Here is a 20,159-nt window from a genome sequence, read left to right on the forward strand (position 1 = left end):
CAATTTTCACTTTTTCATGACTGACAAAGAAAACATGTAGAATTGTTTTTTTCCCCCTTCCAAATGATTTATTCTTTTGCATGTTCGTTCAAAACATGTAGAATTGTTACGAAGCATAAAATTGTCATAAATTAATTTTCACACATCAAAAACAGTATGTGTTAAAAATTTACATAAAAGTGATAAAACTATGGAAATAAATAGTAAGCTGCAAAATTTTTACAAAACTCAAATTCGTTGAAATACCTAACGACATGAAAAATTAGATTTAGTTCACATATATAACACTAGTGCACTAATTAATAATAATAATATGAAGAAGAAGAATAACAAATATCAATATTGATGTCTGCCATGTCGAAAATAAAATAAAATCAAAGTGTTAGTCACGCCAAAGTGTGAACTGAACACAGAGGAAAGTCCGGTGAAGATGATAAGCACGTGTGAAAACATCGTAACACTTTCATTGTATTTGTCTTTTTACTTTAAATAAGTTGTCGAGTTTTCTTATTAGAGAAAAAAAAAATAATACTTTTTTTGTTAAACAAAATAATAATAATACTCCTAGCCACATAAATTTATTTTGTAGCATATAACATCAATATACATTATTGAGGGAAATAAAATTATGGAAACGGTGAGAAATCAAAGAATATTGGAACGTAAAATCGTAAATTATTAAATCTATTTAAGTCTCGAATCTTATGACAATTACGCAAAAAGGAAGGCTACAGAACTATATACACTTTTGGTGATATTCGACGCAAATATTATTTGCAAAGGCCAAAGGATGATTTCTAAAGGGACACCCTAACCTCGAATTTTTATGAACCTGCTTATTCCCTCAGAATCTATTGGTTGTAACATGACATGACTGAGTGAAATATATAGAGAAGTTGCCACTTTTCAAAAGCAGTTGCATGAGGCCAGTACGTTGAACGGCAGGAACGTTATGAATCAAATATCTAAACGGCATGCATGTCTATTGACACTGTGAATACGCTTTGTCACCCCCACCGTACTTAAACTGTTAACTAAGTAATGGGCTTTCTATTGGACCCAATAGAAATGAGCAGACTCCTTGGGCCTCTTTTAAGGCTACTTCACTGAAGCCCTTTTTCTAATAATATTTTTTAATTAAGACACTTATTTTTTTCCTTATTCACCTTTGTTTTGTGTGAAAATAAAAACTGGAACTATAAAACAGCAAAATACTGTATGTAAAAGAGTTGAGAAAAACTGTGGTTAATCTCACTAGGATTACAAAATGCGATATAACTAACTTATAAGAGAGAGATGGAAGATAAAGGACAGGTAAATTGAATCCTAAGCAAATTATATTTATATTGATAATTATACATTCCAAAATAGTAAAAATCAAGGACAGGTACATTTCCTTTTTTTTCTTGTCTTGAGAAATTAAGGAGTGGAAAACTTTTTTTTTGTTTTTTAATAATGGGGGAAAAAATCATTTCCTAAAAAACTCTCTTCGTCTGTTGGCGAAAACGACGCCGTGTTTCATAAGCCAATATCTTTCTATCTCCTCCGGCGTCCGTCCCGGGATCCTCCCGGCGATCAACTCCCACCTACGCGCCACGTATGATCAACTCACAGTCAGTTCTTGTTGATTAAATTACATAAATACCCTTTATTATAACTTGTTATAAGAGTTTTTTTTGTTGTTGTAGTTGTTGTTTTGATACAATCATGCTGTAATCAAAATTGAACCAAACGAGGAAAAACATAAAGGAAACAAGTAAAAACAACAACCTCAAATTTGAGTCCCACATTATAAACTAAAAAGTTAGAAAACGAAAAAAAATCAGGTTAAACAGAGTCATTGACAGCTCGGTTAGGCCCAATAATACAAAAGAAAAACTCAATAATAATAACATAAAAATAAAGAAAAGACCGACTAAATAAACAGAGAGTATAATGAAAGATCAAATCAGTGAATCAGAGCAGATTGGTAGAAAAAAAAGAAGTTGAAAGATTAAAAAAAAAGGAAAATAATATCAAACGATCAAGAGATGGAAAGAAGAGAGAAGAGAGTATATATCTTCGGATACCTGTCGCCAACGAGTTTATACATACGAGAAATGAGATCTTCTTCTTCTTCCGACATCTTCACAGCTTCCCACTCGATGCTACTTACCTCTGTTGGACAAAAAACAATACACAAGATCAGACTATCAAAACTGGTGAACAGGGAAAGAAAAAAAGAGAGAGAGAGAGAGGGAAGGCAGACCTTCGGAACAAGAAGCCTTGGCTTTGCTCTGTCTCCGTCGGCGTTTATCCATTTTTTCCGTCTTCTCGGAACGAAACATGATCTAATCCGTCGTCGTAAACACAAAACAGAGAAAGAGAGAGAGAGAGAGAGAGAGAGGGAGAGAATAAATCTCGAGAAACAATAATAGTTATCTTGGATTAATAAGCAAGCTTTGTGTTTTTCTTGGAAAGGAAGAGAGTATTGAGAGAGAGAAAGAGAGAGAAAGAGAGAGAGAGACGGGGCTCGAAAAGGAAAAGGAAATCGAACAGATTATTATATAACTGCGCGTGTCTGATTTAAATTCCTAGAATAGTTACTTTACTATATTAACATTATCATCCTCCATTGTTTTATAGTATATATATATACGGGCCTGGGGTGATTAATAAAAGAAAAAATACACTAAATAATAATTATATAAGTTCGTTCGATAGAGATGAGAAGAAAACGAATCTGTAGACTGTAGCTCACTTGTGTCTTCTGTGTTTGCTTCAACGGCCTTTGTTCATTACAAAATGAAGAACGACAGATACAACCATAACTCCAACACTTCTATTATTATTATTTTTCTTTTATTAAGTAACCTTTGACTTGCGGTTGTAAATTTCCTCGTTTACAGACAGTTGGAGGTAGGAGAGCTTCTCCTCTCTCTGGCTTTGACTTTTGAAATTACAAAATTGTCCCTACTTTTTATATATATACTTCACGAAAGAAAAAAAAAAGAAAAATCAATAATAACTCAAGTGATATTTGTTGCAAAGCGAAACAAAAAAAAAGAAAAGAAAAAAGAAAAGAAAGAAAGACAGATATAAATTTCATATGGTGTTTTGAAAGTTTGATATAAGAGGAAAGTTTGGTAGAAGGAGTATTTATAATACTCTAGTTAGTAAGAGATAGTAAATAGAAATGGGTAGAAGAGAAGTTAAAAAAAAAAAAAAAAGAAATAATAAGAAGTATATTACTAGTTAGTTAGTTCGAGAGAAGAAGAAGAAGAACAAGATATCTCTTATGTATCTTTCATATATTCCTTTGGTCTGTCTGATGGTAATGTCGTCAAAATTGGGCACAACACCCTTATGGTTGTGTGCGTCTCTAGTCTCTACTATACTGGTCCGTAATTTCCTTCATTGATTTTTCTTTTTCTGATTACAAATATGCTTTAACCGCACATCTCGATACCGCCCCGGTCATCTTTCAAGGTTTTATATATATACTATCACTTATGGAATTTTAGAGAGCAAATTGAGTGAGACGAAGAGCGCAAACAAAAAGCACATTTGTTTGTTCTATATACAAAACAAAGCCTTGACTCGGAAGGCATGAATCAGACAAGTATCTAACAACAATTATTTATTGAGAGTACATGAGGTGGTTACAGCTATTTAAATAACTAACTAGGACTTTGAACTATACTTTATGATATTAACCCTTTTCATTTTTATATATATCTGTTTGTTTATTTATGTTTTTTTAAGATCTGCCAGTACCAAGATGTATAGCTGCTCTACTTAATATTTCGGTCGTTTTTTAGAAACACACTTTTTTTGTTCTTTTTCTGTTGCTAAATATGTAAATATCATAAAAAAAAAACAAGACTACAATAGAGTTGAGAAATATTTAGTGAAAATTTAAGCATTAGCTCTCTCGTTCCCAGTGCATCTGATCTCTTCTTGAACGATGGGAAGCTCTCGATCGACCATCTTGAACATGACAAAGCTGTGATGTGTTATGTGTATGTAACACGTATCTTTATTATCAATTTGATCAAATGTTAAAAGCTGTGATGTGTATGTACGTTTATTTGATAGATATACATTATAGCATATGGTCATGTTGTTAGATGGGTTTTCCGAAATGATCAAATGTTACTTCATGGGCCTATCACCTATGGATTGCTCTAAAGTGTTACCGATCTGCCTGAGCTGTTGAGCCCATTTGGTATAAGGCTCATGCATGTCTCATTCTATAAACAGATACTACAGATTGTATCATATATAAACACGCACATCGAAGCAATACGACACCGTGCATCGACACAAAAAGTTTATCAATCAATCAACTCTTTTAATTACAGATTAATTTGATCGGTTTAACAACTAGTTACGTGGTTATAAGCGTTAACAAGGAATTTGGTTTTAGGAAAATTCTCAAATTCCAAGGTGATAAATGGTCGAGCACCCTCCACGCTCCTCCTCTCTTTTAACGCCACGTGTCTATGACCGCTCTCGTCCGCCTTTGTCAGCATCTGTGCGCCACGCGGCGGTCTGTTTCCCGACGTTATTTTCTCCGGTGATTATCACACGTGTCGTGTTCGTATTGGATACTTACTTCAGGCAAAAAAAAAAACTTTGTCGTCACGAACTTTTTTTTTGGTTTTTTTGTTTGAAGGACTTTTGAATAGTGGTGGTGGGTCCGATGGATTAAAGGGAACTAAAGCGTATGGATTAATGAGAGAATGTGTCTGTTTCATTAAATTCATGCGTTTCTCTTATTATTATTTTTTTAATTTTGTCTTGACCATGCGTAGTTTCTCTTATTAAAGAAGTCACAGATGGGTTCACGTGGTCTAGTGCGTGGTTCGTGACGGCTTGTGACTTGTGAGCCGGCTTCAGTTACGTAAGTAGTACATTATTAGACTGAATCATTCATTTTCATTTGTAATATAAATGCCAAAAAGCAATTAATACCAACTTGTATTATTGGTGATTATTACAAAGTTGCAAAGCCATCAGAGTTCTTCTTCCTAAGTAACGTTCGTAACGCCTTTCTTTGTAAAAAGAAAACAGAAAAAAAAAAAAAATCAAATAGTAATCGAGTGTGTTGGAAACACAAATTTCTCTATAGAAACGGCCATAGTAAATAAACTAGTTTAACATCTAGAATCTTTTAAAAAAATATATATATAAAAATCAAATCATTGGTAAAGTGTTATGTTCAAGATTATTTTGTCACTATATATGCTTTCAATTATTTTGTAATAAGCTCCTCGTGTGAGTTCATTTTAAGTACGTCGGCTATAAACTAGAGCTAAATGATACTGTGGTATAGGCTCCAAATAAAGAAAAATAGTCATTTTTGTAAATTAACCAATAATAGTGAAAAGAGGAATAATTGAAAGAAAAAATGGAAATAATAATGACAAAGGTATAGCTGAAGATCTTAAGTTTAGAGTTGACCAAAAATAAAAAGAAAAAGATCTTAACTTTAGAGGAAAACAATATACATGTACAGAGAATTTTACAAATTGATAAGCATGAAAACATGAAAATTATTATGAAAAATTGTATAAGACTTTTTTTTTATGTGCAACAAGTTGTATAAGACTCTAAAATTATAAGATATTTAAAACTATATAGATATATAACTAAATCTAACTTTTAAAAATTAAAATTTTTATTTTATATTCCAAAAACAGAATAAAACATATATGCAAAATATTTACGATAATTTTTTGTAATTAGACATTGTTAGTTATTCATAAAAGCAACTGGTCTTGATTGATCTTCCAACCTTAAAGTCACGAAAATAGTTAAATATTAGTTGTCGACATTTATTTATAACGACAATTGGTTTCGATCGTTAAATAACGAAAATGGAACTCGATCGATCTTCCAACTTAAAATTACGACAAATAATTAATAATTATAATTTATTGATAACGATAATAGAATTCGATAGGTTTTTCAACATAAAATCACGACAAATAATTAAATATGAATTTGTGTTTGTTCATCTTTGCTATCGGATTTAATAAACCGATTGATTTTTAAATATAAAATCACAGAAACTTCTAAAAGTACATATATAATTTATATATAACATGATTATGCAAACATGAGTCTGTGTATAGTTTGAAAACAAGTTATAGAAATAGGAAATAAAAAAAAGCTCTTAAATCATGAGATGTTGTATGATATGAGATACTTATTTTTGCTCCGGACTAGCTCATGTTGTTACAGAAACAGAATGAAAAGAAAAGTAAAAAGGTGGTCCTGATGGAAAGTGTAATATATAAACTAAACAAGAAAAGAAAAAAAAAAGAGATACTATTCCGGGAGAGTCTGAGAGAGTACAGTGGAAGAGGTCCATGCCATCTCTCTTAAGTTTAACACTCAACAACTTGGCATTAGCTTTCTCACTAGCTGTTATGATGCCACACTGTGAATAAGTTTTGTTGTATAATTGGAAAACTTCAATTCCCATATCAAAACATTCCCTGTATTGGCTTAAATAATTCCAAAACTCTCTATTAAATGATAAAAAAGTACATTATCTTTTCTATTAATTGACGAACCGTTACTTAAGTAGTAAAAGAAGGAAAAAAAAAATCAAAATCAAAATTGCAATTAAACTAAACTCTGGTATTTAATTTTTAACACATACAAACATTTATTAAAGCCAATAAAAAAAAAGGGAAAAAGAGAGAGCAGTGTTTCGCATATATATAAATGTTGTCTCTGATGAGTGAGATTCTATTTTCTCCCTTCCCAAGCGGACGTCTCCGTCTCCACTGCTTCTTCTTAACTTGCTTCCTCCAATCTTTTTCTTTTTTTAAGCTTCAATTTCAAGTTCCTTATCTGTAATGGCGTAGCTAAATCTCTTGCTAACTCCTACAAAAAAAACAAAAATCGCCGGATCTTGCTTGCACGAACTTCTCCGACGCTTCTTCTTCCGCAGAGTTTGCGTCGTTTTTTTCTATAAAAAAAAAATCCAAACTTGTCTACTTGAAAAATTCGTGTTGTTTTGTACTGCTTCTGACTGAATCTTAGAGTCTCCGAAAAATTCGTCGACAAAACCTGTGTTGGAAGAGTGTAGCATTTTGGATTAGCTTGAATTTTGAGGTGAGACAACTTGGATCTTCTCCATCATGATCTTGCTCGTTTACATTCTCTTTTATCTTACTAGATTAGAGTAAAAATCTGTTCTTTATAGCTTTCTATCACCCACCATCTCATGTAATTGTTCCTCTTGCTTTTCTCGGCTTAGAATTCTGTAGGGGGAGCTCTTTTTGAACTTGAGATTATGACTTTGTGTTAAATGAACTAAACCTCGAGAGAATCAGCTTAATCTGGAACTCTTTGCCTAGATCTGTTCGATTTCTGGAGTTAGGTTCATTTATTTTTACATTTGACTGTAGATTCTTGTTTGATTTGGATGCAGACAGGACCATGTTCTGTTTTGGATTACTTGAGATTTACTTATCTTCCAATAGTTCATCGTACTGATTCTTTTTATGAACTTCTTTAATAGATTGATGATGAACTATTTTTGTTTTGTGTGCCCTTATAACTTATATAGTTTGAAGATGGTAACTTTATCAATTAATTTATTATTACTTAGATTCTGTAGTGTGTCATCTTTGATGATTCCTAATAAACAATGTTTAAAGGACTCACTTTTCATGCTGCTTGAGAGCTTATCATTAGCACTGTCAAAGATGCTGCCTTTTTTAATCATTTTTTTTCCTTACATGGTGAATTAACAATATATGTATATCCAGGTTTTTGTATTAGGTCAACATGCGTGCCCAGATGTTGTTGAGCTGTATTGCTGGGAACATTGTTATGGAGAATAGTTGTTATTGAAGGAAGCGTGGTTTTTTACTCAGCTCTAATGAAGAACGAACAGGTTCGTCCATAACACAGTCTACCAACTCTTTTCTTTTTGTTGTACTGTTGCTTTAGTATATACTACTTTAGCATTGATGTTTTTAGATTCACCAAGAAGTGATGAAGGTTTTTATTGAATTATAGACCACACAGGAGTTGCTGTCTTCTACCCAAGTTTCACATGAGTCCCAAGGTGAACAGAAAATTAATCAATCAATAGAAGCTCCTATACAAGATTCTGGTTCTGTATCTGCCTCAAGTAATGACGGTAGGAAAGTTTCAAGGCAAGATATTGAACTTGTAAGAACACTTTGACCTCTCTCTCTCTGTATATACGTCCTTGTAAGTTTCTATCATTTGATAAAAAAAAAACCATATTCGAAATGATTGATGCAGGTCCAAAATTTGATAGAAAGATGTCTTCAGTTGTACATGAACAGAGATGAGGTCGTGAAGACCCTCTTGACCCGTGCAAGGATTGACCCTGGATTTACTACTTTAGGTAAGGTCACTTTTTCTATTCAATAAAGCATTACCAAAGTAACATTGTTTACTAACTTTCCCTTTCTGAAAACGTTCTTGTGGATTTTAGTATGGCAGAAATTGGAAGAAGAAAATGCAGAATTTTTCAGGGCATACTACATCAGACTGAAACTAAAAAGGCAAATAGTTGTATTCAACCATTTACTTGAGCACCAGTATCAGCTCACGAAGTACAATGTACATTCAAAAGTTCCTCCGTTCCCGTTCCCGATGCGGAATGGAATTCATCTCATGGCACCTGGTAAGTTCAACTCCTTATGTCACTGGCAAAACGTTCTATTTGTGTTTCTCTCTTATTAAACACTAAGTGTTTGCAGCGCAGTGACCAACATGCCCATGGGATACCCAGTACTACAACATCCTCAGATGTCTGCTCAAGGTCATCCCCATCTTGACCCAATGAGCTGTGGAATTTCAAGCTGCCATGTGGTTAGTGGAATCCCTGCACCTGCTAGTTTCCAACCAATGAGGATGAACTCAGGGAATGAGTAAGAACTAACTTTATAATTTTTTTGCCAAATCAATGCTTTATTTTTCTTTTTCTGGTGCTTTAGACTTAAAAACTAATTCCCACTGCTGTTTCTGGTGCTTGGTGTAGTATGGGAATAGATACAACCATGGCTGATCCAACTCCAATGATTCCACCAAGCAGTGGTATCTCGGATATGCCAGTGAGTCCAGTTTCTGTAGCGTCAAGCGGACAGTTTCCATTTGCTGCTTCAGACATGCCAGGCATGGGAATGGACACATCAGCTCTTGATTCTACTTTCACATCTGATGTCGCAACTTCAGTAGGGTTACAACTTGAACCAGATGGAGGAGCTGGAAATTCTAGAGACCCTCTCAGGCCATTTGATCAGATACCTTGGAACTTTAGTCTCTCTGACCTCACTGCAGATTTGTCAAATCTAGGAGGTAAACTTTCTTTATCCAAAGCCATTGCGAGCTCCAAACTTTAAAGTTGCATGTCATTCAAGTGAATGTTTCTGATAAATGATCTACTACTACTTTGCAGAATTAGGGGCCTTAGGAAACTATCCTGGTTCTCCTTTTCTTCCATCGGATTCAGATCTTTTACTCGATTCTCCCGAACAAGACGACATAGGTAAACACACTAACTCTCACTCTCCATCTAAATGGATCAGTCTTATTATAAGAGAGGTTTGAACATGAAGTGTTTCAAACATGCTTTGCTTATAGGGTTTAACAGTTTCATGTTCTATGATCACTAACAAATGTCTTTGTTCTGGGTAGATGAATTCCTTGTGGATTCGGTGCCAGGACCTCCATGTTCTCAGTCAGAAGAAGACAAGCCTTAATGTAAGGCTATATTCCTATAAATCTCTCTCAAGTCTTGATAGAGCTTTTGGTAGTTAATCATCTCTAGGAAGCAAGTAAGGTTTCTGCGTTCCGCTATATTAGAGAAAACCTCCCAAACGGGATTTCAGGGTTTTCATCATCTCTTTTATTTTTATTTCCATCTTCTAATGTTAATGAGAGATAGAACTTAGATTAATCGGTTAGTGCAGTTTATTATTGTACACCTTTAACTTGGGAACCTGCAAGACTGTAGAGAGACCCATTCACCATATCATTGTATAATATCTTCCAATAATCTATCTTCTTGTTAAATTATAGTTTTCTTCTTCTTCTTCTACATATTCTGCTGATTATAGAGAAAGCTATAAATTATTGAAGGAAATTGATTGATAACTTTTGTGGAGGAGTATGACGTACCCGGGAAACGTCTAAAAGTCACATTAATACTCCAAACGAGGAATTTAAAATTTACTACTTGAATTAGAATAAATCATTGATTTGTTTTTTTTCTTGACATAACAGTATTTAATAGACCAATCAACAATTGTGGATTCAGGATTTCAGATACAAGTGTTCTCGACACCATGACTAAAGTAACTAAACCGTAAACGCAAAATACAAGAAAATATCTGATGTCGTAAATATTTAGAGAGTGGCGAATCATCCATCATGACTCGTGAGAGTGTTTTGTTGGTACATCCGAAATATTAATGGATACATCACGTTGTGTCTTCTGTACATCCAAACATTAATAATTACTTGTATCCGAACATTTATATGTAAATCACCTATAAATAGCATGGAATTTGCTATCAAATTAGGAATACGTACTTTTCATATTTGATATTTCATTCGTCTCAAAGAAAATAACCAAACTTGGAATTGTAGGTTTTTTGAGTTGACTGACTCAGTCTTCGTCAAAAGTCAACTCTATCTCTCTCTTTTTTTTCTCACTAAAATTATTATTATTGTTCATGATAATACTTGTCTTGTCCTGTGTTTCAGACTTGTTTGTTCTTCACTTGTTCGTTTTCAATGTATAATAAGTGCATCGATCCAAAGTAGTCATATTACTACGTTCGCCTAAATTAGAACATCATTATCTTCAAACTCTCTCTCTCTTTTTCTTCATCCTATTTCAGGAATCAGTTTAAGTTTTGTTTCCTTTTTTGATTGTTTCCTTGGTAAAGACTTTTGAAGCTCAATTTCTGTTCTGGGAAATAAAAACCTTGGTTCACTTGTGTAGTAAAGATCCTTGTCTCAAATCAAGGTTTTCATCTTTATATCTTTGGTCTTCATTTCGCAACTTCTTTCTACTTCAACTATTGTGTTTTCAAAAATTACTCTGTTTCGTCAAATTACTCTGTTTTGTCAGCTGTTCTTCTTCGGTAAACAACAATACTAGTATCGATTCTATTTCCTTTTCTTACCCGCAGGTTCAAGAATCTGTATAAGAAAACAAGCAGAGATGATAGAGATGATGAATCCCCGAAGAAACAAATTCGTAAGGTTTGTATCATCTCTCTCCTTTTTAGTTTGATTATCTGGTTGACATTTAAGAGTTTATGAAGTGATCTTGATCTTAATTTTAATATTTGATATAGGTTGAAGAAAAATGATGCGTATTCTACCGACAACACTAGTACTAGACCATCAGTAACTTCAGTCATGAGAACCGTTAGACGAAGCTTCGAAAAGGGCTCAGAGAAAATCAGAAACTTTAAGCAGCCGTTGAGCTTTCGTCTTCGTCCACGGAAGAATAATAAAGAAAACAAGAAGAAGATACTAATAAGAGTGATGAATCCAAACGACTCTTATCTTCAAAACTGGAACAAGATCTTCTTGCTTCTCTCTGTTGTTGCTTTAGCCTTTGATCCTCTGTTTTTCTATATCCCCGTGGTGAATCCCGACAAATTCTGTCTTAGCCTAGACGATAAACTCCAGACAATCGCTTGCGTTTTCCGCACTTTCATCGACGCTTTCTATGTTGTTCACATGCTGTTTCAGTTTCATACAGGTTTCATCACTCCTGCTTCTCGTGGTTTCGGTAGAGGAGAGCTTAATGTGAATTCTAAAGATATCGCCTTAAGATACCTCCGCTCATACTTCTTAATCGATCTTCTTTCGATCCTGCCTATTCCGCAGGTAAAGTAATGTTTCCTCAAATCTGCATTTCAAGATCTTGTAACTATCTAAAATGTTCTTTGCAATTACAGATAGTTGTTCTAGCTATCGTTCCAAAGGTGGCACGACCATCCTCGCTGGTAGCAAAAGAGATGTTGAAATGGGTAATATTTTGCCAATATATTCCGAGGATAGCACGGATCTATCCGCTTTCGAAAGAAGTAACAAGAACTTCTGGTTTGGTTACTGAAACTGCTTGGGCTGGGGCTGCGTTAAACCTATTCCTCTACATGTTAGCTAGCCATGTATGAAACAGAGTATTTTCTATGCTTTCTTTGATCATTACTCAACTTTATAATGTCTTTTTGGGGTGGAAATAACGGTCATACAAATTACTAAAACTGGGCAGGTGTTTGGGTCTTTTTGGTACTTGATTTCGATAGAAAGAAAAGATAGATGTTGGCGTGAAGCGTGTAAAGAGAAAGAGAGAGAGGGATGCATTCATGCATTATTATACTGTAAACCAACAGGGGAAAACAATCATCTGTTTTTAAACGGTTCATGTAACGTGATCGATCCAGAAGAAATAAAAGACCCGACCATTTTCAACTTTGGTATATTCGCTGATGCGTTGCAGTCTAGAATTGTGGAGACAAGAGATTTCCCCAAGAAGTTTTCCTATTGTTTCTGGTGGGGTCTCCGCAATCTTAGGTACTTTTTGTATCATCTAAACTCTTTACTTACTTTTTTGTTATAGATGATCTTTAATTTATGCATCTATTAGTGCTTTGGGACAAAACTTGAAGACGAGTACCTTTGAAGGGGAGATCATTTTTGCCATTATCATTTGTGTCTCTGGACTAGTCTTGTTTGCTCTACTCATTGGAAATATGCAGGTAATTTACTTATCTCTCTTCTTTGAGCTCAAGCTCTTAACACAAGGAATCTATATATATATGTTTGTTAAAGATTCTATGGTTTCTGTAGAAATATTTGCAATCAACTACGGTAAGAGTTGAGGAAATGAGAGTAAAAAGGAGAGATGCAGAGCAATGGATGTCTCATCGTATGTTGCCAGACGATCTGAAAGATCGTATCCGTAAATACGAGCAGTATAAATGGCAAGAGACCAAAGGTGTTGAGGAAGAAGCTCTTCTCTCTAGTCTCCCAAAAGATCTCAGAAAGGACATTAAACGCCATCTTTGTCTCAAATTGCTCAAAAAGGTAATCAAACTTAACCAACTGCTCTTGAAACTTGAATTCAATTTTGTATTCATGATTTGTTGATGTGACAGGTATCTTGGTTTCAAGCTATGGACGATCGATTACTAGATGCTTTATGTGATCGTCTCAAAACGGTTCTTTACACAGAGAACAGTTACATCGTGCGTGAAGGTGAACCAGTGGAAGATATGTTGTTTATAATGAGAGGAAATCTAATAAGCGCGACGACTTATGGTGGCAGAACTGGTTTTTTCAATTCGGTTACCTTAGTTGCTGGTGATTTCTGTGGAGATCTTCTCACTTGGGCATTAGATCCTCTCAGTTCCCACTTACCTATCTCTAGTAGAACCGTTCAAGCTAAGACAGAAGTCGAAGGCTTTGTTCTCTCAGCTGATGATCTCAAGTTTGTCGCTACTCAGTATCGTCGCCTCCATAGCAAGCAAATCCGACAAATGTTCAGGTAAGATTTTCAATTGAAAAAAATTGCATGCTGAGTTAATCATACGTGTGTGATTGAATGTGTTGGATTTACTGTTTTGATCTCCTTTAGTCCTATAGTTTCTCAAGTTACCCTTCAACCCTAGAGATTCATAACCTAGCTACCTTGTAACTTGTTCCTCAAGATTTTACTATTAACCTAAACAACTTTCTTTTTTCCTGTAGGTATTATTCGGTGCAATGGCAGACATGGGCAGCGTGTTTTATACAAGCAGCATGGAAAAGACATTGTAGAAGGAAGCTCTCAAAGGCTTTACGTGAAGAAGAAGGCAAGCTACATAACACTTTACAGAACGATGCTGATTCAGGATGTGGCAATAAACTTAACTTAGGTGCTGCAATTTATGCGTCGAGATTTGCTTCTCATGCTCTGAGGAACCTAAGGGCAAATGCAGCAGCACGCAATTCTAGATTTCCTCATATGCTATCTTTGTTGCCTCAGAAACCAGCCGATCCTGAGTTTCCTATGGATGAAAGCTAATTGGATTAACATATAGAATAGGCCAAAGAGCTCTATGCAATGTGATCGCGCTAGTGATGCTTTATACAATTACGTAACTGTGTTTGTATAAAATCGTCAGTAAAAATTTTCTTATACTTATTGTATCTGTTGGGGGACAATGATGCTTTGAATCAAACTATAACAATGTTGATACATCAAATTTAGTAGTGGTAGGACTGAATATTATTATTGAATCGGACCAAAGAAAATTAAAAGTAAATTTTATTCATAAACCGGACAATCTTTGTTTTTAAACCGAATTACAACAAACACTTCTCACCGCAGTGACTACAGTAGAGGTAAGAGCTGTGTAATAAATACTAAATAGCTTTGTTTTGTTGACTCGAAAGAGTTATCAAATATCATCATGAATAGTGGTTCCTTTATTTATTTTTTTTTTTTTTTGAAACACATTTATTTTCTTATAATCCCTAAACATATATCAGATGAAAGAAACAGTCCCATTGCGAAAGAAAATGAAAAAATATTTAAGTATCAAAATCCAACAGATCCTCCTTCCAACATGTGCTATAAGCCAGTCATGTGCTAAACCCTGCCAACATCAATAATTTACTTAGAGCATCCTTAATGATATCTTAAGTGACATATTAGGTAAATTTAGATTTAAATTAAATCAATAAACATGCTTAATTAGTAAGATACCATATCTTATACAAGATATAAATCAGTGGGTAAGATATAGTATCTTACTAATTAAGCATGTTTATTGATTTAATTTAAATTTCAACATTAAGGATGCTCTTAGTGGTCAGTATATATCTTAAATACAAATTATACAATATAAAGATCTTTTAAAAATTACCAGCGGGGAAATCTAAAAATTCGTTGAATACGCCGCAATATTAATAATGTTAGTGAAAGGACCGTGACAACCAGTGCTAATATAGAAGACAGAATTAAAAAAAAAGTAATAAATAAATAAATCAACAAAATGAGATCATAAAATGAAATTATCGAAAACATAACTAAACTATACTTGCTACCGTAACAAAATTGAATCTTACTGTCATAACAAGTTTGAATTGTAATATTACTAGTTCAACCTACATAGAGAAGATATAGAGATAAACAAAACAATTAAATTAGTATTCCAAAGTTTCAATTAACATTACCTTGTATTCCCAGTTTGTGTAGTATGACACCCAATGAAGGAGGAAGAATTTTCCCATGCACTGCATGGTGTCCTCTTCATCATGCATAAGGTGGCAATACAAAATATTACACGTTAAAATGAATAATATGTAGAATTTCATTCTCCAAATAGCAAAAACTAAATGATTTCTTAATATGTGTGCATTTGTTTAGAAGATCATCTATTGTACAACGGATAAAGTATTATTTAAAATAGAAACAATAATTAAGAGATAACGATATTGCATTGTGGTGTATTATTTGTACAATATGTTAGATAAATGTAAATTCTTCTCTTTGTTCACGTTCATTATGATATTTTAAAGTCAATGTTTTCATACTTTCCATTGGTTATTCACTTATTTGGTTTGCATTTGAATAATATGTTTTTTTCTTGTATGGTTTAAACTATTCATCTAAAGTTCCCATTTAAAGTGTTGTTTAATTCGGTAGTTAAAATAAAAACTACATTATATGCATATAGATTATAATGCAAGCTAGTCCACGAGATTTGTGATATAAAACGTGAGAAAGATTAGGATTGGATTAAATTTCTAGAATTACCGTATAAATAGATCCACCAAAACCGGTGACATAAAATTTAGCCATGGTTAGGAAATCAATTGGATCAGTTTAATATTATTGTGAAGGAATAATAAAATATTGCAAATAAATTAAAGATTTACTTTCCAACAATCTGTTATATTACAAAAATCCCTTAAGCCTCTGATGAGAACCAGAAAGTGAAGGCTGCAAGTAAAGACAAGATGTATAGGCTGTCTGAAGTTGAAAGATCAGAGATTTCCTTAGCCATGATTGTTATCCGTATCTTTTGAATTCTCTTCACTTTCTGAATATTACTAGACAAAATCTAGTTCAAAAGCAGCAAAATTTAGGAAACAATCAGGATAAAAACTCAATTCAATGAGAAAGTACAAGAAACTAAGCATGTCTCGCATATAGAGATTGGCAACATCAGTAGATTCAGTACATTAGCCAGAAAAGCGGTAATTGACATCCACCTACGGCTGTTACAGTATTTTTTTTTATTTTAATTGTAAAAGACAAAATTTAATAATTACAGTTGTTAGTTGTTACAGTATTTAAAAACAACCAAGCTGAACCGGAGAGTTTACTTTACAAAACCGAACCGACAGTATCGTCGAAAAACTCAACCGGAACGAAAAAGAAGTTTGTATTTGCAGGGAAAAAACCGAGAGATCATTTATTCATCGGTAGGTGACGGCCTCACGGTTGACTGATTGACTTTTCTAGTGGGAAAAAAAAAGTCGTCTGTTTAAACTTTCAAAGAGATGTCGAAACATCTACGGCCTCCTCCTACTGCTTTTCGAGTCTTCGGAGAAGCTGTGTTTAAGAGTTGGGAACATTGATTTTCCCACAATTCTTCCCTTTTTGACGTTTGTTTTTCGCTCTCCCTCTCCCTCTGATAGAAATCAATCGAGTTAGGGGTCTCAGTCTCTCCATGTATCCGATTTAGTTGGTTTTATTATGTTTCTAATTAAGTTCTTGTTTCCATGGAATCCAAATATTTAGGTAGAGAGTGAGAGACGACCTAGCTAGTGGACTTCAGTTTTTTCTTCTTTGAACAAAATATTGCAGATTGAACAGAGGAAGATACTATACATGTATCATCAGAGGAGTAAATTTGTGAGGTGCAGGCTTCTATGAATCTTGATCGACTTGTTTAATTTTTTTTTTTCCTTATATGTTTGCCGTAGTAAGTAAGGAAAGGGTATCGTCTTGTTGATACAGGTTTGATACTGGGAGTATGGGGAGATCTTCAACCATGCTACTTGTAGTAAATGGGAATTTCAAGAGTGTTAGAAGACGCTTAAAGAAGGTTTATGGGAACATGAAAACACTTGAAAACTGGAGGAAGACCATCCTGTTAGTTTGTGTGGCTGCTTTGGCTATTGACCCTTTGTTTCTCTTTATCCCCGTGATTAGTTCTCATAGATCTTGCTTCACTTTTGACAAGAATCTTGGAGTAGCAGTTTGTGTCCTTCGTACCTTCATTGACACATTCTATGTGTTTCACATTATTTTTCAATTTATAACCGACCTCCTTGCTCCTCGTCCTCTAATATCTTTAAGAGGTGAGTTAACTGTGCAATCTAAGGCCGTAAGGAAAAATCGCCTTCTCTTTCACTTCATTATTGACATTTTATCAGTTCTCCCAATTCCTCAGGTCTGTTCATCTTTTTCTTCTTTTATGACACATCTACTTTTCCATTGTACCATTTTTTTATTTATTTATTTAAATTACTGCAGATGTGTAACTGCAAAATCTTGTAGGTAGTAATTATCGCTCTCATTCAACGATCAGCCTCGCTGGTGTCAAAGAAAATACTAAAATGGATCATAGTTTGTCAATATCTACCGAGAATCATTCGCATCTATCCACTTTTCAAAGAAGTAACAAGAGCCTCTGGTACCGTTGTAGAAACAAAATGGATTGGGGCTGCTTTAAACTTTTTCCTCTACATGCTCAACAGTTATGTAAGTCTAAGCTACTATATAGTGCTCTCACAATCCCACACTGCCATCCTTTTGTTATACACTTACACTTAGTAGCAAAAAAATTTGTGATGATATATATGGCCAGGTGTTTGGGGCTTTCTGGTACGTGAATGCAATAGAAAAGAAAATAGAATGTTGGAGTGAAGCTTGTGCTACGACCTCCGGATGCGATCTCACGAGTCTGTTTTGTGCTCGAGGAGGTGGCAGAGACAATAGCCGTTTTCTCAACACTTCATGCCCATTAATCGAGCCTGACCAAATCACAAACTCCACGGTCTTCAACTTTGGTATGTACATTGATGCATTGAAGTCTGGGGTGGTAGATGTAGAGCCAGGAGATTTTCCGAGGAAGTTCTTCTACTGCTTTTGGTGGGGTCTACGAAATATTAGGTTTGTACATGTAAAATTTATGCTTTGAAGAAGAGAAATCCATCCTGTCATAGCTTAACCCGCTCTTTAACATGTCAGTGCTTTGGGCCAAAACCTTGAGACAAGCAACTTTGTCGGGGAGATCTTCTTTGCTATCATCATATGCGTCTCTGGATTACTCTTGTTTGCTGTGCTCATTGGAAACGTTCAGGCAATGTTCCTACCTTTGAAACTATATTAATTTTGATCTCGTAAAACTGATTCTTTTGTTGATATAAATAATGATATCATATATATAATTAACAGAAGTACTTGCAATCAACTACGATTAGAGTAGATGAAATGGAGGAGAAAAAGAGAGACACTGAAAAATGGATGTCCTATCGGGTGCTACCAGACTATCTGAAGGAACGCATTAGGAGATATGAGGATTACAAATGGCGAGAAACCAGAGGCATAGAAGAGGAAGCTCAACTTCGTAGCCTTCCAAAAGACCTCAGACTCGAAACCAAACGTCATCTTTACCTGAAACTGTTGAACCGTGTAAGCTCCCCTTTTTGTCATTGATCCGTCTATCTCTGAGGTTCATGTAGATATAGTATTTTAACTTGTCAGGTTTCTTGGCTCAACATGATGGATGATGGATGGCTACTAGAAGCATTGTGCGATCGGGTTAAGTCTGTGTTTTACTCGGCCAACAGCTACATAGTGAAAGAGGGTGATCCGGTGGATGAAATGCTTATTGTAACAAAAGGAGTACTGAAAAGTACAACCGGATCTCGTGTAATAGACGACAACTACAACTGTTCTTCCCTCGGAGCAGGTGACATATGTGGAGAACTTCTATTTTGGATACTTGACCCACATCCTTCGTCCAGCCTTCCCACCTCAGACAGAACCGTAATGACTCATACTGATGTTGAAGGCTTCATTCTTTTGCCTGATGATGTCAAGTTTGTAGCTTCTCATATCAGTCGCTTTCAAAGCATGAAATTCAAACACATGCTCAGGTAAGGCTTAGAAACCAAAGTAGATGCTGATGGACTTCTTTGACAATCTTAAACAAACCACATGGCCTCAAATTTTTCCTTTTTGTTTTGGTTTCAGGTACTACTCAATGCAATGGCGAACATGGGCAACATGCTTCATACAAGCAGCATGGAGGGAACATTGTAAAAGGAAGCTTTGTAAGCTCTTACCCTCTGAAAATAAAAATCTGCGAACTCCACAACTCAGCCTTGGAGCAACTCTCTATGTGTCGCGATTTGTGTCCAAAACTTTACAAAATCGATGGGAAAATACAACAGATTTTTCCAGCTCTCCGGTACCTCACAAACCAGCGGATCCTGAGTTTCCCAAGGATGAAGCATAGTATGTTTTTGAAAGGAAATTGACTCTCACTACATAGAGAAGGACGTGAAAAACTGCATTATTATAAACAAAATATCATATATTTTTTCAAGTTCATTGAATAATTAATTAAAAGTAGGGGATTTGCAAAAATAACTCTTAGACTCCAGTATTGATTTCCATTCTTTCGATACACTTTTGAATCTGCACAGAGATTTCAGGGGAAGCCTCAGGAGTAAGTCTTCAAGTACATCGGCACTGATATACATCGAAATATCGAATTAGGGTTTTCTTCTTCCATTTAGTTTGTTCTTTCTTGTCCAGAAAAACAAAACAACAGATCTATTTTATTTTCATATACAGTAAATGTATACAACTGTGAAGTGCGTACGTTTTTTTTTTTTTTAGTTTGACTTTTCTGATTCCTTTGTTCTTTAACCTTTACGAGTATGATTAACGTTTAGTTTTATCATTAGAAAGAGTCAATCCTTCAATTTTATAAAAATTTGGGTGAGAAACAAAATATGCGAACACGCATGAATTTTCTTTTGGGTTATCTGACTTGCACGAATGAGTTATCTAGAAAATATGTGCAAAACACCCAAGCATAGAATTAACTGTTATAAAGAGTTAAAGTAGAATTAACAAAAAAAAAAAA

At 34.5% G+C, this 20,159-nt stretch overlaps 4 protein-coding genes across 7 annotated transcripts; 3 read left to right on the top strand and 1 right to left on the bottom strand.

Annotated features, from left to right (window-relative positions):
* Positions 1–1,299: 1,299 nt before the first annotated feature.
* On the bottom strand, positions 1,300–2,641 carry LOC17888659 (transcription factor CPC). The gene is made up of 3 exons (XM_006295257.2): positions 2,249–2,641; positions 2,070–2,157; positions 1,300–1,586 (listed from the first exon to the last, which is right to left on the bottom strand). The coding sequence occupies exons 1-3, from the start codon at positions 2,325–2,327 to the stop codon at positions 1,469–1,471; spliced, it is 285 nt and encodes a 94-aa protein (XP_006295319.1). The 5' UTR covers positions 2,328–2,641; the 3' UTR covers positions 1,300–1,468.
* A 4,097-nt stretch (positions 2,642–6,738) lies between these two features.
* Positions 6,739–10,058, top strand: LOC17887786. Its single transcript, XM_006294398.2, has 9 exons — positions 6,739–7,110; positions 7,770–7,897; positions 8,023–8,178; positions 8,275–8,380; positions 8,471–8,662; positions 8,744–8,909; positions 9,020–9,336; positions 9,437–9,526; positions 9,676–10,058. Exons 2-9 carry the CDS (start codon positions 7,883–7,885, stop codon positions 9,738–9,740), a joined length of 1,107 nt encoding a protein of 368 aa, XP_006294460.1. The 5' UTR covers positions 6,739–7,110; positions 7,770–7,882; the 3' UTR covers positions 9,741–10,058.
* Positions 10,059–10,753: 695 nt separating this feature from the next.
* LOC17889291 (probable cyclic nucleotide-gated ion channel 3) lies at positions 10,754–14,249 on the top strand. Of its 2 annotated transcripts, XM_023785163.1 has the most exons (10): positions 10,754–11,011; positions 11,178–11,250; positions 11,346–11,640; positions 11,749–11,886; positions 11,958–12,170; positions 12,275–12,576; positions 12,650–12,761; positions 12,853–13,089; positions 13,161–13,549; positions 13,753–14,249. In XM_023785163.1, the coding sequence occupies exons 2-10, from the start codon at positions 11,210–11,212 to the stop codon at positions 14,066–14,068; spliced, it is 2,043 nt and encodes a 680-aa protein (XP_023640931.1). In that variant the 5' UTR covers positions 10,754–11,011; positions 11,178–11,209; the 3' UTR covers positions 14,069–14,249. The 2 variants fall into 2 exon arrangements, with proteins under 2 accessions (XP_023640931.1, XP_006293455.1); XM_006293393.2 differs by having other exon boundaries at positions 11,346–11,886.
* Positions 14,250–16,170: 1,921 nt separating this feature from the next.
* LOC17889272 (probable cyclic nucleotide-gated ion channel 12) lies at positions 16,171–19,824 on the top strand. 3 transcript variants are annotated; one of them, XM_023785084.1, is made up of 10 exons: positions 16,171–16,248; positions 16,342–16,703; positions 16,796–16,914; positions 17,015–17,450; positions 17,558–17,761; positions 17,868–18,172; positions 18,251–18,362; positions 18,458–18,694; positions 18,767–19,161; positions 19,259–19,824. In XM_023785084.1, exons 3-10 carry the CDS (start codon positions 16,886–16,888, stop codon positions 19,521–19,523), a joined length of 1,983 nt encoding a protein of 660 aa, XP_023640852.1. In that variant the 5' UTR covers positions 16,171–16,248; positions 16,342–16,703; positions 16,796–16,885; the 3' UTR covers positions 19,524–19,824. The 3 variants fall into 3 exon arrangements, with proteins under 3 accessions (XP_023640852.1, XP_023640854.1, XP_023640853.1); XM_023785086.1 differs by having other exon boundaries at positions 18,458–18,692; positions 18,807–19,161; XM_023785085.1 differs by lacking the exon at positions 16,171–16,248 and having other exon boundaries at positions 16,340–16,703.
* The last annotated feature ends 335 nt before the right edge of the window (positions 19,825–20,159 follow it).

This window comes from Capsella rubella, unplaced genomic scaffold, assembly GCF_000375325.1.
Source record: "Capsella rubella cultivar Monte Gargano unplaced genomic scaffold, Caprub1_0 scaffold_4, whole genome shotgun sequence".
Lineage (NCBI taxonomy): Eukaryota > Viridiplantae > Streptophyta > Magnoliopsida > Brassicales > Brassicaceae > Capsella > Capsella rubella.

Coding starts and splice junctions, on each gene's coding strand:
- LOC17889291 (XM_006293393.2), top strand. CDS start 11,210: ATGATAGAGATGATGAATCCCCGAAGAAACAAATTCGTAAG. Junction 11,251..11,345: donor CGAAGAAACAAATTCGTAAG/GTTTGTATCATC, acceptor TATTTGATATAG/GTTGAAGAAAAATGATGCGT. Junction 13,550..13,752: donor CAAATCCGACAAATGTTCAG/GTAAGATTTTCA, acceptor TTTTTCCTGTAG/GTATTATTCGGTGCAATGGC.
- LOC17887786 (XM_006294398.2), top strand. Junction 8,381..8,470: donor CCCTGGATTTACTACTTTAG/GTAAGGTCACTT, acceptor TGTGGATTTTAG/TATGGCAGAAATTGGAAGAA. Junction 8,663..8,743: donor AATTCATCTCATGGCACCTG/GTAAGTTCAACT, acceptor TTTGCAGCGCAG/TGACCAACATGCCCATGGGA.
- LOC17889272 (XM_023785084.1), top strand. CDS start 16,886: ATGTATCATCAGAGGAGTAAATTTGTGAG. Junction 16,915..17,014: donor CAGAGGAGTAAATTTGTGAG/GTGCAGGCTTCT, acceptor TTGTTGATACAG/GTTTGATACTGGGAGTATGG. Junction 18,695..18,766: donor ACCTGAAACTGTTGAACCGT/GTAAGCTCCCCT, acceptor TTAACTTGTCAG/GTTTCTTGGCTCAACATGAT.
- LOC17888659 (XM_006295257.2), bottom strand. CDS start 2,327: ATGTTTCGTTCCGAGAAGACGGAAAAAATGGATAAACGCCGACGGAGA. Junction 2,158..2,248: donor CAAGGCTTCTTGTTCCGAAG/GTCTGCCTTCCC, acceptor TTTGTCCAACAG/AGGTAAGTAGCATCGAGTGG. Junction 1,587..2,069: donor TATAAACTCGTTGGCGACAG/GTATCCGAAGAT, acceptor CGTGGCGCGTAG/GTGGGAGTTGATCGCCGGGA.